We start from the raw sequence: 17,579 nt of genomic DNA, 5'->3' as shown, positions 1-17,579 counted from the left end.
AAAACCTTTATTGGCAGTTATGAAATATTTCTCCAAGTTATGGTATCATTTGTTTCCATTTAGTGTGTCTTTGGTAGCAAATAATTAGATATGTCGAGTGTCTCGACAAGTATATTACAGCAATAGATTATCATGATTATATTCAGTTGAGCAGAATATCTTGACATTTTACTGTAAATAAGCAGTTAAACGAAAAAAAATTCAATTAGATGAAGATGTTGCTCGCTAACAAACTGTTATTTCATCATAATGCTCGGTTTATTCTGCTCCAAGAAAAAGAGCTTATATTATGTAAACCAGTCTTAATGTTTATTATATTGTGTTTGTTAAATGCTTAGAAAATTTAAGTTGTAAAAATGACATGTTGTAGTTTTTGTTGTGTGTTATGTGCTGGACTTCTTCACAGTGATGACAAGACTAAACACAGGCTATGATTCAAAACCATGAGTGTTATACACATGATCAGAAGATTAGATACCGAGCTATCACATTAGCGGTCACAACTTAGGCTCAGCTTTAAAATGGCATGATATAATTTATAGGCAACATTAATGCAGCCATCAAAACCCCTCCCACATGGGCCTCTGAGACCTGCTGGGTCCCGGTGAGCCACACTGTCGATACAGTAGATTATGTTTTGAATTAAAATAGGTACACTGGCTATCAGTTTGAAAAAGGAATCCAACGGCTGTCTCCCCTTTGAAACTCCGCTGTCCCACCCACCCAGCCCGATCTCCTCTCTACACTCTCCGTACGATGCCATTTACGTCACCTCACTTTTTGCTCCTGTCATAATTACTACAGTTGCTAGAGAATGTGCTTCTGGCCTGCTACTATAATTATGGAAATGATGACAACTAATAACGGCCATATAAAGGGCTGATAACATTTGAAGCAAAGGTCAGATTATGACTCTCCAGTTCATTTACTTTTATCTTTTTCTTTTTTTTCTTAGTTGTGGAGCCCTTCCAATTTTTTTTTTTATATCTGATGGATGCAGCACAGCTAAATGAAAACAAATGCTTTCATGAAAACTAGGACCAGAATTGTTTTGAAACTGTGGTTATATTGAGAAAATAGAATAAGAAGTGATAATCGTGCAGGCCAAATACTTTTCATCAAGCAGTGGGATCACTGTGCACCACAGCTGGTCTGATCCATTTCTGTCCAGTGAGTGGTTACAAAAACTGTCTTGACCTTCAACACTGAACTACAGCTAAGCCAGTGAGTCAGTGCCAGGACAACACCAACAGTGACCTTGCTGCTCTTCTACTGTAGCAACGAAACACAAGGGTTCACCTGGCCTTTCAAGAGAGTTGTCCTCGTTTTAGGCATTTCTACAGCATTTGAAGGAGACATCTCTACAGTATTATGGCTCAGTTATTTCAGACACCCATGGATGTATTGTCACTTTTGGGATCTTTTCTGTTGTCTCTGTTCTTTGAGCCGAGAGCTTGGTGACTCAGAGTACAGTGCTGTGTCTGGAGGGATTTTAAACACAAGCCCCCTGCAGAGGTTCTGCTCTCAAAAGCAAACAACTGCAGGGCTCGGACCACATTGGTGTCAAAGATGCAAATTTCTGTTTGTGTTCACCTGACATACACATTAATGGGTGTGTGTAGAATCTAGAGGGTTAACTGAAAACTCTGACCTTTTGCAGTTAGTCTTGACTTACTCTGTACAGTATGCAGCTGCACTCTGATTTTTAGGGGCATTTTGGGAAATAGTAATTATTTTACACTATTTTACATACATAACATTTTGAGTTGTAATATAACTTACATCCCACACTTGTTTCTTCCTGGTGGAAACGGAAGCAAATGGTGCCAATCAGTCCAACACTGATATTTATTTGTTGAGCTTTTGGCTAAATAGATTTTGTTTTATGCCTGGGCTTGTGTGCTACTCTCATTTTCCTTCCACTGCTGGCTACATGAATATTTTTTACATCTTGCTTGTTACCTGGAGCATTGTTGTTGTACAATTTCATGCTTTACAAAGATCTTCCCAGTCAAAGGCAGGCATTATAAAACTAACAATTAACTACTCAAAGCAACTGCTGATTATTAGACATTTTGTTCTATCTTTTCACATTCCACTTCCACTGTTTGAACTTTAAAGGCCGTGTTTGCCCTGGGACCAATTCTTGTCTGTATACACGCATGAGCAGCTTGTGAATGCTGCAGTTATAATTTTAAAAGATTACTGTTTTGTTCTATAACACCCTCTTCCATTTCACTTGTACTTTATCTTTATGTCAAATTTAAATTACATTGGCATCATCTCTACCAAAGGTGAGAAAAAGTCTTATCTCCCATATTAAAGAGACAAATCAACTGAGAGCAGGTCTGTTTACTTTCCACCACCGCCCAGCCTCTTGTGATGTAAACAGACATCCTGTCGAGTCAGCTGTTGTTCTGAGGACGTTTATGAGACTGTGTGCTGCCAGATGCCGCATTGTAATTGAAAGAAAACCGTCTGGACTCTCCTTCGTCCTCCCCCTACTGCTGCTGCTGCAGCTGCACTTCAGGAATGTTTATTTAAATGTGCAATTTACAAAGGTTCAGATACTGACATTTTTTTTAACAGAACAATAGAATTTTCTGATTCCTGTTGCATCAAACTGTCACTTCAGTCCACCTTATTAAACCATGTCCACATCAGTCTCATGTTGTAATGTGGAATAGCAGATGCTTGAGCTCTGGAAGGACAGTGAGGTACAATTTTGAAACCGCAAGATGTATATGTTTATATTTTGTTTTTCATCTAGCTGCAGTATTAAATGCACAAGGTTAAATAAGTGCCTGTGAAACACTGGAAGAACATTTATTTTAATCTCAGAGGCATTATATACTGTAAGTACATGTCCCTCAACAGAACATAAAATAATAATAATACTGAATATAATACTTTTAAGTGTTTAAATAGGTCTTCAGATGTTTTTCAAACATTTTTAAGAAGAAATGACAAGATTACATAATTACTTTAAGTACCTTATAACTAACCCTCAAAAACCTGAGCACCAGCTAAAATATCCTCAGAACACCAGAATGATGGTTCTTTAAAAAATTTAACCACACAGTCTAATAAAGACGTGCGCACTCACTCAGACGCCTTCACAGATGCAGGCCACCGCTGTCATTGGAACAGTTACCATGGCGATATCGAGCCATTTCCTCCTTGGCTCTCCTAAGTGGTGGAATTGCCAGGGTGAGGAGCTACTGTAAGGTGAGATGATGGTCATCGAGAGAAAATACCATGGTTGGACGTCTGGAGGAACGTATTCGACTGAGACACGTGAACACACACAGATCTTCCATCACCTCTATATTGATAAGGCTGTAGTGCCGTTCATGACCAGTCAGTGATGACAACATCACTCTGTTGTGTATCACCGCTGCCTTGTTTTATATATGATTTATCATATGATATGATTTTTGCATTTGATCAATGACAGAAGCATTGAGTTCTTTAGCAGTTGTAATCAATATTTTTAGATTAACACTAGTTCAAATGAGTGATTTGAAAAGACTCACTCATAGTAGAAAACACACAGAGAAATATCTGTAGATCCCCACAACTCGTACACAAGTGTCACTACTCATCAAAGTTGAGATTTAACTGTTTGGCTGTTTTTAGCAAACAATTTCTGAACGTCACTGTGTACACTACCTGTCCAGCACAAAACACTGGCTGAGAGAAAAAGTTATCAACTAGCTGGTGAACATGGTAGAGCAGTTAGCAACTATGAAGCCAGATATTACGCTCAGGAGATGATGAAGAGTAAAACAGTTAAAGAATGAAAGACCAAGTATATAAGATTAATGTAACTTGGTTTTGAGAAGCATGACTTCAAATAAATGCTACTGTGGCTCTGAGTCTGCTCAGTGTGTAAGTTATTTGCTATATGTGGACTATGAACTTTGTAGAGGTACTGAAAATGGTAATATGTTTTTAAGCTGTACATTTGTGCTTCAGCTTTTCTTAACCGCCCACCTGAATGACTGTACAATTCTTGCAAAGCAGCTCACTTTCTCTGACAGCAGTCCTTTTGTGTCTACATTGTCCTGAGCTGCCGCAGGTAATTTCCTCACCTATTGTCCCCTTTCACGCTGCCAGAGACTCTAATTCACATCTAACCATGCGAGAACAGTACAACACTCTTGAATGCTGTTTCAGTCAGTGTGAGTCAGCTCTAGGAGTGAAGGACGGGTGGAGCATGTAATGGTTTTGGGGGGACTTGTTACACCATGCTGCAAGTGGGAGGACTGGCTCTGTAAATGGTTCATGCATGGGTACGCTTCTCAAATTGGATGCATCAAACATTGTCCTTCTTCACTGAGCTCTAAGTCAGGTAATGTAAGAGTTTGGGACTTCTGGCTTATAGGCTCTAAAATGTTGCAGGGCTTTGACAAACAGCTTTTTGCCTTGCAGGAAAGCTGAAGTAGTATAAAATATCTGACAGCTGACTGTTAATGCAGCAGGCAAGGGAAAAAGAAGAAGAGGCCAGCTTTTTTTTGCTTGTTTGTTTGGCTTCATTCTTTCTTGTGTTGCATGCTGAAATCATTTTAAGAAGTATGCTGTTATTTTGCTAAATATATGTATGTACATTTGTGGGAGAAACAGTAGCAAGTCTGCATGCAATAGCAGCACTAGGGTGTGGAAGAGTGATGGCTTTATAATGGTGAGCTGTTTTGCTGGTACTGTAGTGCTACAGTTAGCTATGGGGGAGATCAGCGAGTGGCTCTGAAGCCAGGCTCGCACCAAACTAAAGGAAGCATTCAACTATCTTTGTGTGTTCAGCCGGAGACTGCAGCCTGCCTGGCAGGAGCGGCAACAGAATGTTCGTTAACTAGTGGCAGAGGCAGACACTGCTTGTCTGTGCTTGTGTTTTGTCAGCAGCCAAGGCTGAAGCTTTGGAACCAGGCCGAGGTTTGGGTTTGGTTTGGTTTTGGCTCCATTTAGTGGATGGAAATGAGCTCAAGTGAGGACTAGAGATGGAACTGAAGCCAGCATGCCCTTGTGTCTGGATCTGTGTCTGAGACCGGGTATGGGCTATGGTGATGGGGATGAGATGGAAATGTACCTGGAGCGTGGTCAGTCAGAGGACTTACTTCCTTTTTTCCCCAATAGTTTTCTATTTGACCTTGGCATTCTGACCATTTCTGTCTGACACTTTCTCTCCTTAATAAGCTACATGTTGAAGTGCAATTCATTTTTCCAGCTAGACTGATGAAAAGGCCACAGTAAATGGAAACCACAAGAGAAATATCTAAAAGGGATTAATGGGCCTCAAAGGGAAAATGTGGTTTTGAAGGCGGGGCTCTTGTAACCACTACATCTTCTCTGGGTTTTCACTGTCTCCTCTCTTCACCTCATGCCTTTAAAGAAGACCTGTCAGAGTTATATAACTAAATTTCACATGAGTGTCCCTTTTGCTGTAACTCTAGATTTTGGATTTGGCTTGAAAAAGATACCTATACAAATATAGCGCAAACTCACAAGAGACTTGGCCTGGATGAGCTATAAAGAAAACATACAACAATACACTACACTGTGATGACTACGTGCACTGAGAATATGGCTGTTTTTAAGCGCCAGTGTGATTTGTTTGAAAGGCAAGGGAAATTATCCGATGAATTGATAAATTGTCATTTTCTTTCAAGTGTCATTTTGGCATAATAGGGAAAAGCACCATGCATGCACAATAGACAAAATGATACAATTGGCAAGATGACAAAATAGGTGGGAATACAGTAGACAAGAGTACAAAAAGGGGTGTAGTTGTATTGTGTGTATTGTACCCTACTTGTAATGTGGGATAGGCGGAAAGGAAACTGTGTAGCTACATTATTATGTTGCATGATATGAGCAGAATATTAACATTTCTGTGGTAGTTCTGTTTGAAGGCTTTTATATGACAACTTCTTCTGTCTTTGTCTCGTTTAGAGAGCAGTGTTCCCGAGGGAAGCAACGAGAACAATGGCAGCGTCTGTGGCAGTGACTCGGCTTTCTACAGACAGAGTGAAGGTGAGAGATGTGGTGATGAATGTGCAGCGTTTGAAGGCAGTGCAGGTGGTTAATTCCAGCCAGTGTTACAATCAACATTATCATTTCCACTTTACAGTTCTTTGTTGCCTGCTGTGTTAGCCATATTGATTTTTTTTCCTCTTTTGTCCTTCCTTCTCCACCATCTCTTTAAAAGGTTGAGCTTTTATGTTTATTGCCCATTAATTGTTGCCCTGACAAATTGAGACTTTTTTGTAATGGGCCTGTGGGAAATCAGTGGCACACACTAAAATGAATTGCACACACACGGAGATGGTTCTCTTTTAAACATTTGACTGCACACACATTAAAATTTACAAACAAATATAAATCCATAGATACTCATAAAACCCCTGAAATGCCTTCTCACACGTACGTGTGCACACAAACAACTAAATGACCCCACTATAATGACACAGTAAACCCAATAAAATAATTTGTCAGTAATTATGAAGTGTTTGTGCAGTGATTAAGATCTGCCTTTGAAATAATGCCAGCTTTTGAAATGCCCACAAACACTCTCAAGGTGCAGTAGAAGTAGGAATTAGGGATTTAAGGAAGTCTGTAAATCCACCACATGGGTATATGCACGCCTCACAGATGCCTTTGTATGATCCATCCCTACGTATGTGCTGTCAGGACACAGTATGGCAGAGACACTCACAGTCGCCCTGCGTGTTGCTGAGGAGGCCATAGAGGAGGCCATCGCTAAGGCAGAGGAGTTCAGTGACAGCTTGGTGAGACATCCCTCTGTTCCTCTTCTACCTTTGTCTCTCTCCATTGCCCTCATCTCTTTTCCTTTATGTGCCTTTTAACATCCCCTCTGCTGTACATTCTCTTCCTTTCTATGCCCACTTTCTCAGTCACAGCCATTTACCTCTTCTCTTGCCTCGCTCATGGCATCAGTATCAGGTAATTCCCAGTCACTTTGAACAGAATGTATATGTGTGTGTCTGTGTGTGCAGGAGAAGCAGAATGAGGCTCGGTATCTGCGTGACCACAAAGAAGAGCTCATAGAGGAACTTGCCACAACCATTGTACAAAAGGTAGGTTGATCAAGAAAGCATTGTATTTTCGCATGTTTACTTTTCGTTAGTAGTAAATCGGATTCAAACGTGAATGCACACTGGAAAATGACATACAGTATGTCATACATAAAGCAAGGTGCCACCTCTGTCTTCACTTTGACAAATCAGTAAACAGTTATCATCTTAACCATAATCAATTGCATGTAAATTTGGGTAGAGAGATGGCACACAAACAGAAAATTAAAGGTCTTTTTTAAATAAACCTAACAGTATTGTTTGAGAAATGGACATATTCTCTGAAAATGATGTTAGTTTGTACCAGTATGTTAAAATTCAAATGACAGCTACTTTAATGTTATTTATATATTGTAATCCACAGTTATAGCATAAATGAGGACACAGTTTTTACTCATCCTTTTGAGTTTTAGTTAACATTTGTTGGCCATGGTGTCTTGAAAATGAAATTAAAACTATTTTTCATCCACTTTAAGGTTGTTGGTACATAACGACATGAAAATTCAAATGGCAACTGCATTATTTCAGTGTCATTGTAACAAATTATTCATTGCTAAATGTTATATTCTGTGATGGGATTGTATTTTTATTTTTCAATTAGCATTTATTTCTTATTTAAATAGAGCTTGCAATTTGCTTATATACTGTACTTCCCAGCTCTCTAATTTTTGTCTTCCTTTACTTTCTTCCTCTTCCTAATAAGATAATCCAGAGGAGGAAGCGTTCAGAGATGCACAGAGAGTATGACTTTGTCTGGTCTCAACCTCAGTCCCTGATCCAGCACAGTGAGCTGCCCTCGCCATCTCAACCTCACGCTTCTTCACAGGGACCACAGGATCCCCTCGCGACCTCCTACTCCCTCTGGGTCAGTGTCTGCCAGTATTCAAACCAATCATGCAACAAAAGCCAACCCAGTACAGTAAAGCCAAAACACAACAAGCCTGTCACTGAGTTTTTTGCACTGTGTGGTTTAGTGTTTCCTGTTTACACTACATTCCTCGCTTCACATCACATATTGTATGATGTTCCTCTGATTTGGTATGTGGACTGGCCATTCCCTCAGTGTGTTTGCCAGTAATGCTAAAGACAGGAAAGCTGCATTTGGCAGAAAGGTAGCACAGGTGAGGTTGTTGGCATGGTCCTACCTAGCATTGTATTTTGGTGTCTTTCTTTGTCTAGTGGTTTTCTTTGGGGGATCTTACAGTTGTTGTAATGAAAGTCATGAGTCTCACTTGACTCATTGATGTTAACATCATATTTTTCAAGGGGACGCTTAAAACCAATTTAAGAAAGATAATGTGTCACTGAGTTTTATGCTCTCTTCGGAAGTAGAAAAACACACTGTATAGTAGTCTCACTGTATAATATAATCACAATCTAATGGCACTTTTTTCACTGTTTTGAAGAGTTTTACAGTGGATTTCTCTTTAAATAAAAGCTAAGCATAAAAACCATTGTTATTTGACCCAATAATTTTGACTGATACATTAAAAGCAAATGAGAAGAAAAGAGACTCATAGTTTCAGTAAATGTGCCCGTTCTTATGGAAGTACACACAATATGGAAACGACACATTGCTTATACAGGCACGTAGATATAAAGTGCACACAGGAACTCATACACATGGGTATTAGACACACACACGTGGCAGTGGTTTACACGTTGCTAATTAGCAGGGACTCGTGGAGATTAGTCATTGTTCTGTGTTTGAGCAAAGCATCAAAGCTGTGCTCCCCAGGCCCTCTTGTTCTGCTTCCCACTGTTTTGCTCAGCAAAGATCAAAGTTTCTGAAATACGAAGGGATTCTTCTCAGCGGCTCAGCTCGCCATGGGACGGGCTCTGTTTAACAGCTGTCTGCAAACACCCAATCATTCTTTCATTCTAAAGATATTTATGGTTCTGGGGTAACTGCATGAAGAGAAACTTGTAGAGCTGCCCTTGTCTGGCTAGTTATGTCATTGTCCTCTGGCTCCACCTGCTGATGAGAAGTAGGAATCACAGCCACAGTTGTACATATCTATATGTTCATTTGTTGCTGGCTACTGTGCCACTGCAACATTTATCTCTCCGGAGCTTTCTGACTGACAGTCTGTCTGAGGGTCTGCTCAGACTCAAGTTAAAAACTGCCTCATAGTTATAATGGTCAGCTGCAAATTTCCAAGGCTGTCAAACATCTTCTTCACTAAAGTGTCTCTGAAACAGACTATTCACCCAACTGTCATTGTAAAATGTGTGTGTTGCTATCTGTGTGTGTGTGTGTGTGTGTGTCTTTGCAGCAGCCATGGTCAGCGTTCTCCCTGTTCAGGTTGTCAGAATTGGAACTTTATTTTTCAGGGATACAAAGATGGGGGTCCCCAGTGTGGATTAGATCTATACATGCTGACTCATCTTACTGAAATGCTCAACAGTGATGATCCTGCAGTTTGAGAGCTAGACAGAGCCTTCTCCCTATTGACCACATCAGACCTCTGCAGTTGGACTGCACTGCAACTAAAATGGAGAAAATGTAATACAGATCCTTATGTGAAGGGTTCTCCTCAGTTTAAAACAAGAACAGAGCAGACTTGACTGAGGATGCAGGGACCACAGGCTTGTGGTAGCCTGAGAACCACCATCCACACTGCATATTGCATTCTGATTTGCAACTACAGTATAATCAGCTGCACATATTTTAAATGGCTGTATTGCTTACAAAGGGCTCTACACTGCCCGGCATGACCGTATTGTTGACTTAACAGCTGCTGCTGTTAAAGAGGTGTTACCAAGACGTAATTATGTATAAACATTCTTGGTGATGCCAGCATGGGCTAGTATTTTTTATGACATGCTTTGTAATGTTCCCAACACCCCAGGTGTTTTTTCAGAATGAAGTTCTAATCCTAAAGAGTGGCTGTGTTTTTGACCTCTACCTGGATGACTCCTTTTTTGATAAACTGATATGAGCCAGAATATGATTGTAGACTGGTGATACTGATATGTGGCAGCTTAGGATATGCTCACAAATTGTCTGTTTGCGGGCTGCGATCTCCAGGCTTGACAAAAAAAACAAAAAAAAAACCAAAAGCCAAAGCACTATGCATTATGTTCTCTTTCTGCAGTAACTGGAAGCCTGGCTGTGTGGTGCTGTTGCCTTAATCCATGAAGTGTTACAAGGGACATGTTGCCTCTGTAAATGTTGATATTATTGGTGGATTCAAATAAAGTATCAAAAGTGTGTGTATATGTGTGTGTTCCTCCAGCGGTCACAGTCAGCGTTCTCCCTCACCAGTGATGACTCCCCAGAGAAGGGTCCAGAGGACGAGGGTGCTGTAGCCAGCAGTGGCTTGCAGGACTATGCTTCTCTGAAGAGAGAGGGCAAGGCCACATCACTACCCAGCTGGAAGAGTATGGATCGCCTGGACAACTCCAGTAAATTTCTCCCTCACAGACTAATACTAAGTAGTGAAAAGCAGAGAGGAAGTTAAAATGAGGGAGAGTGAGATTACATCTACTGTATATATTATGTCCAAACTGAACAAGTTGCTCACTGGAGACACAACATTTTACACTAAGGTATTTCAATTCATGCCTCTATTAGGTATTATAATAACTGCAGTCATTTGTTTATTAAATGGTCTTTTAGTTCAATGTAATCTCCCAAGAGTCCATTGTAAAATCACATAGACATCTCAAAAACACAATATGCCTGTAGCATACATACTCACACAAAGTAGAAACTCTATAGACAGCATAATCTTGCAGTCTTGTGTTAAATAATTACCTGTAATAATAATTTATCCTGTTACCCTAATGTGTTGCAACTGCTTGGCTTAATGAGAGCATACAGATGCTTAAGAGTTTTTCTAAACCTCTTGTTTGCTGGTTGTATGTCATTCAGGTGCATCCTCAGTTCTCCAAAGCCCAGATGGTAACTGGATTGCCCTGCACAGTTCTCAGCTGTCTCGGCCCAGCCTGCTAACCAAGAGGAAAAGCCTTGTGTTCAGTGTGTTGGAAAAAGAGTCCGGTGTTGTCTCAGCATATGACGAGATGGGATCTGACTCTGAGGGGGACGATGAAGGCAGCTGGGGTGCAGCTCTACAACAGTTCCAGTGCAAACTGTCAGATGAGACTTACTACACAGACTCACAGCACGACCCAGAGTGGACATACACCCAGCATCTTCCTGTTACATCACCATCCTCTGGCCAGTACACTAACACAGAGACGCTCAACTCAGACTCTGAGGCCTCATCAATGCTGTCCGTGTGTCCTCGTAAACCACCTCACAATGCGTTGAGGAAGAAAGGACCACCAGACACACACCTGCGTCCTCTTCACCAGCCCCTGTACCACCACCATCTTCACCAGAACCTCTCTCCATATCCACCCCACTCTGAGGCACTGGATGTCAACTTTAATCCTAAGGTTATTTGTGTTTAAATTCAAACTTCTAAGGTCAAGGTCAAAGTCAAAGTGTTTATTGTCATATGCACAGTTAGGACAGCAATATAATAAAAAAATATATATATAATAAGAGAATGTATGCTGCATGGGAGCAACATGTGCAGTAGTCGGTAGTCAATGTGCAATTATGCATGTGCAAACTGGGAATGTAAACAGTACAGGTCGACAGTACATGACGTATTTCCTGGTAATAAACTCCTCAGCTGTTTAGGAGTCTGATGGCAGAGGGAAAGAAAGAGTTGAATTAATATGTGTGTAACAAAGTCTGGTGTAAATATTGTCTTTAATATTGTTGTATGGAATGACCCATACTGGAAACATTACCAGTACAATAATGTAAAAATACCTTGTTTCAAGTAAACATCCTGCATTCAAATCTTATTTAACAAAAAAAATACAAAATTATTATCAGTAAAACATATGTAAACTAAGTAAAAGGCAACTGTTACTGACATTATATTCAACTGTAATTAGTGATGCATGAGCGTGCAATGTAAGCAGCACATGTAGCTAGTCAAGGTGGAGCTAGTTACTTAGCTACTTAACATACAGTTTAATCTAGCAGTTCCCAACCTGCTGCAAGTTATGCTTCACAACTAAAGTATGTATTCATTTTGTGGATGTTTCACTAATTTTTGCTTTTGTGTGTGTGTGTAACATACAGTACATGTAGCATAATATTTTAGTTGATAATATTTCAGTCTCAAACAATTATTTACATGAAACCTTGAAAGAAGTTTAGAAGGGAAATGTCTCTCCTAGACATCAGAAACACAACAGGGGCCAAAAATATTCCTTATCTGAAAACCAAATAGTAACTATAACTGTCAGATAAATGTAATGGAGTAAAAAGTTAATTATTTCCCTCTGGAATGTAATGGAACTATGTAGGCAGAAGTATAAAGTCCCATGTCATCAAATGGAAGTAAGTACAAAAATCTTAAATCTGTGCATCAGTGCAATACTTTTACTTTCCTCTGCTGTTCCTAGGTGGCAGGAGACAGCAGCGAGGCTGAGGAGAGGCAGAGTGACCCCATCAGAAGGTCGCGGCGACGCAGGAAAAGCAAGAGAGAGCTGGCCACAGAGCAGAGTAGGCCTGTAGATCTGAGCCATGCACAGTCTCTCTACCCCTTAGTACAGGTAAATTATCAAAAATATAGGTGGTTATTAATAGTATCTGACTAGGAGTTCCTAGTGTGACAGTGGGAAAAAAAAAATCCATATGAGTGGTTGTAAAATATTGTATCGTGTTTCTTCAGCAAGATATTTTTTTATTTGATAATGCAGTTCATGTTCCTTAATATTTTCTGCAACTCTGTAGTTGTGTTTTTTTCATTGCATATTTATATTATTTAGATAGTTTTGGATTGTTTCTCCTCTTTGATTGGATTATTTTGCCTCTCTCTTCATTCAAGGAGAACAGTGGTTTTCTGCTTAACGTCTTACAGAAGAGGGGTTTTAGTGAGGAACAGACAGTACCTGACACTATGCCACTGGCCACAGCTGCAACAAACACCTTCAGATTAAATGTAATGACACCAGAGGCAGTAAACTTAGACACAGTGGCCCTGAATTCAACAGCCCCAAGCCCCCCTCAGCCCTGCTCAGTAGCTTTGGGAACCCAGCATTTTCCCAACAGCTCAGGGCCTGAAAACCCTCTAGAAGAGGATCTGCAATCCAGAGTCAGTCAACTGGCAAACTGTGCCAACACCAAGGACAGCAGTTCTTCTGAAGAGGAGTGCACAAAGTGGACTGCAGCCAAACAGACAAATAAAATAAATGGCAGACAGAAAGAGAAGTTGAGGCCAAAAGCCACAGAAGTAGAAAAGCAGAGGGCGAGTGAAACAGTGGAACAAGTGAAGGGAGAGGAGGTGAAAAGAAGTGAGAGAATAATGAGTCCTTCAGTGAGAGAAGAAGGAAGAGTTTGGGAGAGTAGGTTAGAGAAAGGAGTGGGAAATTTGGAAGAGAATATAGACAGCCAGGGGAAAAAAAGAGGAGACAAAAAAAGGCTGACTAGACAAAGTAAGAGACAACATAAAAGAGATTTAGAGAACGAAACGAGACCGAAATGCAGTACAAGGAGTGGATCCAGCACGAGTTCAGCTGTTGTTTCACCGTCTTCCCAGGAGGGGGTGCTGTCACACAACCAGGTAAGGAGATGAGAAGAAAGTAGATATAGGGCTTCTAGCCACCTGTCAGTCGCTGTAGAAAATGCTAATGGGTTCATGAAACAAGATGTCATTCATAGCACTGGAGTCAGCTTCATAAGTTCTCTCGAATCCTTTCAAAAAGTTGCTCTCAGCATTTTTGAGACAGTGTCTTTAGAGGAAACTCATAGCTGTGCCAATTAAGAAGACTCCTAATGGTAAGAGAAGGTCCTGTATGGTTATGGCCCTTGATGTGTTTCCACAGCTTACTTTGTTTTTTTGTTTGTTTGTTTTTCCCTCCTTCTTTGTGCTTCTGTGTTGTGTTTCTGTGTGGATGTGCTTATGACTGTGTGTGTCAGGAGGGACTGAATGATGTGGAGCAACAGCAGAGGGATCAGTTGTGTCCCTTGCAGCAGGGGAGATATTGGCTAGACAGTAAACACATCTTGTGATATCTAGATGCCATGCTTGAGGACATGCACACAAATATGTTACACATAGTTTGACAACACATGCATTCACACTTAATTCACTGTAATGCATTTACTTGCTTGCATGCTTTTTGCAAATAATGTAGACAGTGTCACATCAATTCTACAGTAATATTAGTGAAGCTTTTGCTATGAGTCCCATAAAAATGTCAAGTTTATTTAATGATATAGGGAGACATCACGATCTATGAGATATCACGCCCGTCCTGGCTGAAGACATCTCTATTTACACTTTAAAACAAGTAACCTGTAGTGATGTTTGTACGGCCCTGCCTGCAAATATAAACCACCATCACCACAGTTTTCCCTCAGTTCTAAGTTCTCAATTCCACTCCAAAGACCTCACCCTACAGACTTGGCTTGCTATTGGTATGAACTTTGTGTTTTAGTTGTTAAGAATATGGCTCAAAATCGGTTAAACTGTTCTTGCTGATGTTAGCAACAGCTGCCTTAGTTGATGAATGTACTAGCCATGGAATGCTGATTTTGAGTGCGTTGTTCTGTATGCTTGTCTCGTAGCTCAGATAGCTACACTAATAGTGCTATCCACAATGAGAGTTAAAGTTAATGCTGCAAAGAAAACGTCTACCATCCACCTCTGTCCTCATGGCTTCTTTTCACATGAGGAGGACCAGTAAAAAGTCTGCCCTGTCTGCCTGGGAATTCTTCATGTTAGGTGCTGGAAAAGGACCCCTTCCTCTCTGAATCAGGATCCTCAGCTCCACCTTTGTCCATCAACAAAGAGTCTCTGGCTAGAATCTGAGCTCTTCTGTACCTCATTCCACTGCTTCATTGAAACATAAGTCATAACCTTTCAGTCTTACTATGGCTTAGTGATACTGTAGAAGCCACCAGTCCATGATCATCACTTTGTGTGAAGATGCTACTAAAGCTTACTTCATTATGTATAATTTTATTAGCTGCAGGAAGTTCTGCAAACAAGCGGTGACAAAAAAAGCAGCTTCTGACACATGTTAAAAGAAATGGTCAGCTGCGGTTTTGTTTTTAACTTGACTGCATTTGTACAGTATAAATCTTCTATTGTTTTCAGGTGATGACATTGATGGTATGATCCCCAAAGACCACAGTTAAAAGCTACGTTTATTGCTTCTTTTTTTACGCCATGTCATCATCAAACCCATTTAAAGTAAACCCACTATCAAAACCTACACAAAGTCATGTAGATACACACAAAACACATGCATACACAATAATGTACACTAATAAGCTCACCTCCTGTACTTGTGTTACATCTTAGTCATGTGGGTCAATGTTAGTCATTAACCAGACTCATTGTAAGGGTGACAATGAGTAATGCTTTTCTCTAAGAAGGTGTATGACACATGTACTAGAGTGATCTATTTCTATTGGTTTTACAGCTCCCTTTGAAACCCACCATGATGGTTCAGTGTGATATCATCAGAGGAAATATGACAGTGTATTTGTGGCTTTTCGGTCTTTGTTTTTCGTTTTCTCAAGATTTGCCCTCTTTTGAGAAGTATCTAGTATTTTTTTTTTTTTATTAAATGTAAATAAAAAACTGTCACACTGTTTACATCACCAGTGGTATATGTATATACAGAGTATTAGGTATAGGGACAAACATCATGATCGTTCCAAATATATACATGAACATACACACGTTTCTATTTGTTCAGGTGGTGCTTCCACATTTCTACATTTTGATGAGCTGAGATTTACATTACTGAGTGTACAAAAAAAGAATAATTTTATAACATATAAGGTAGGTGCGGTTTGATGGTACACAGGTTTAACAGTTATTTTTTGTTTTTTTAAATGTTTAAAAATACAGCTATTTACATAATGTCTTGAATGAATGAATGTCTTGAGCCTTTGAACCAGGTTTCCCTCAAGATTTTATCCACAAAAACTGCTTTGCTTCTAACCAGACACAGCTTGTAATTGACCTTTCCTATAGTGTAGCACAAAATGAATGCGACATGACCCCCCCCCTCCTTGAATCTGTAACCTACTCTTCATTAAAATGCTTCTAACCCAAATCCACCCCAGCTATTAACTATGATAATTAAATATTGTATTACCAAACCACAGAACTTGTATTCCAAAGTGACTCATATTTTCTTTTTTCTTGCTAACTTTGTATTTTTATCTTAATATATAATTAAACTGTAAAAGATATATATATATATATATACACACACACACACACACTCTCACAAGTTATCTTTCAGCGCCAGTGGCATTAAGACGTGTGTGTGTGTGTCAGACTGTTTGATCTTCTCAGTGATGGTGTGGTTGTTTAGAGCAGACAAGAACATCAGGCTCTTAACAAACATCCATTTCTCCATCGACCAAAGTCAATATCTCACAACATCCACCTCTGCTTCTCAGTCTCTCAGATCAGTGAAAGGTGTTTATAGGTTTCGTTTCCTACCTCTCCTCTTTCACCCAGCATTGTAACTTGTCTTTACCAAAGCACTGCCTATCATCTCTTTTTTTTACTCCTACCTTCCTGTCACATACTAAAAGTCCTTTCAGACTATCTTGCTGAGAGGGATCAATACACCTCTGATCACACTGATCAAAGCAAAGCCAGTGATCCCATTCATTACTGAATTTCAGGACTTTCCTTGTTGTGTGTTTTCATCTATCAAAATTAGAAAAAAAAACTGGAGCTTTCTTTATAAGGCATTGAATTATTTGTCTGAGACAGCATTTAATTGGGACTGGGAGTGACTGGTAGTAAACACAGTGACAAAAGCATTCAGACATCTCTGCCAACTGATTTGTCTGTCTAAACCAAAATTCTTTAATTAAGCTTCTAAGGAACACTTTTTGGTCACCTATGTTGGAAACTCGTCTACAAAATAGAATTATTAAAGGTCAAAAATTGAATATTTTTCATCAGCATGTATATTTTGGTAATGGGCATACAATTTCTGATACTATGTTTTAATGTGAAATTGGTCCCTGTTTGAAAATGAATAGCTAATTGAATTCCCAATTTCTCAGCTAAATCAAATCAAAACAAATCAAATTTTATTTGTATAGCACCAAATCACAACAAAAGTCATCTCAGGACACTTTACAAAGTAAGGTCTAGACCTTACTGTTATCAATGTTATTACATACGGAAAACCCAACAAATCCCCCTTGAGCAAGCACTTGGCGACAGTGGGGAGGAAAAACTCCCTTTAACGGAAGAAACCTCCAACAGACCCCGGCTCTTGGTGGGCGGCCTTCTGCCTCGACTGGTTGGGGTGAGTGGATAGAGGAGAGACTGAAGAAGAAAAGCAACAAGACACAACAATCAAACACTGATCAGGTTGATGTGGCTGGTGACTGCTTGTCAGGGACGCAGAGCTCCAGGGCCCGGGCAACCTGCAGAAAGGTACAGGGAGAGAGAGAGGACACACTACGGGAGA

The 17,579-nt window shown here is 40.0% G+C and overlaps 1 protein-coding gene across 6 annotated transcripts in view; it reads left to right on the top strand.

Moving 5' to 3' along the window:
• Nucleotides 1-17,579, top strand: part of myripb (myosin VIIA and Rab interacting protein b) — a 46,026-nt gene that overhangs the window by 20,171 nt on the left and 8,276 nt on the right. For 4 of the 6 annotated variants that reach the window (XM_020609574.1, XM_020609573.1, XM_020609577.1 and 1 more), the window contains 8 exons: nucleotides 5,950-6,030; nucleotides 6,688-6,785; nucleotides 7,014-7,094; nucleotides 7,795-7,956; nucleotides 10,331-10,499; nucleotides 10,969-11,495; nucleotides 12,525-12,674; nucleotides 12,950-13,684. In XM_020609574.1, coding sequence (XP_020465230.1) covers nucleotides 5,950-6,030; nucleotides 6,688-6,785; nucleotides 7,014-7,094; nucleotides 7,795-7,956; nucleotides 10,331-10,499; nucleotides 10,969-11,495; nucleotides 12,525-12,674; nucleotides 12,950-13,684 — 2,003 coding nt within the window. Of the gene's footprint in view, nucleotides 1-5,949; nucleotides 6,031-6,687; nucleotides 6,786-7,013; nucleotides 7,095-7,794; nucleotides 7,957-10,330; nucleotides 10,500-10,968; nucleotides 11,496-12,524; nucleotides 12,675-12,949; nucleotides 13,685-14,040; nucleotides 16,277-17,579 lie in introns of those variants that run through there. The other 2 variants (XM_020609578.1, XM_020609575.1) reach the window with 2 other exon arrangements.

The sequence above is a fragment of the Monopterus albus genome, unplaced genomic scaffold (assembly GCF_001952655.1).
Source record: "Monopterus albus unplaced genomic scaffold, M_albus_1.0 scaffold100.1, whole genome shotgun sequence".
In the NCBI taxonomy this organism is placed as follows: Eukaryota; Metazoa; Chordata; class Actinopteri; order Synbranchiformes; family Synbranchidae; genus Monopterus; species Monopterus albus.
This window is presented reverse-complemented; position numbering and strand designations above follow the sequence as displayed.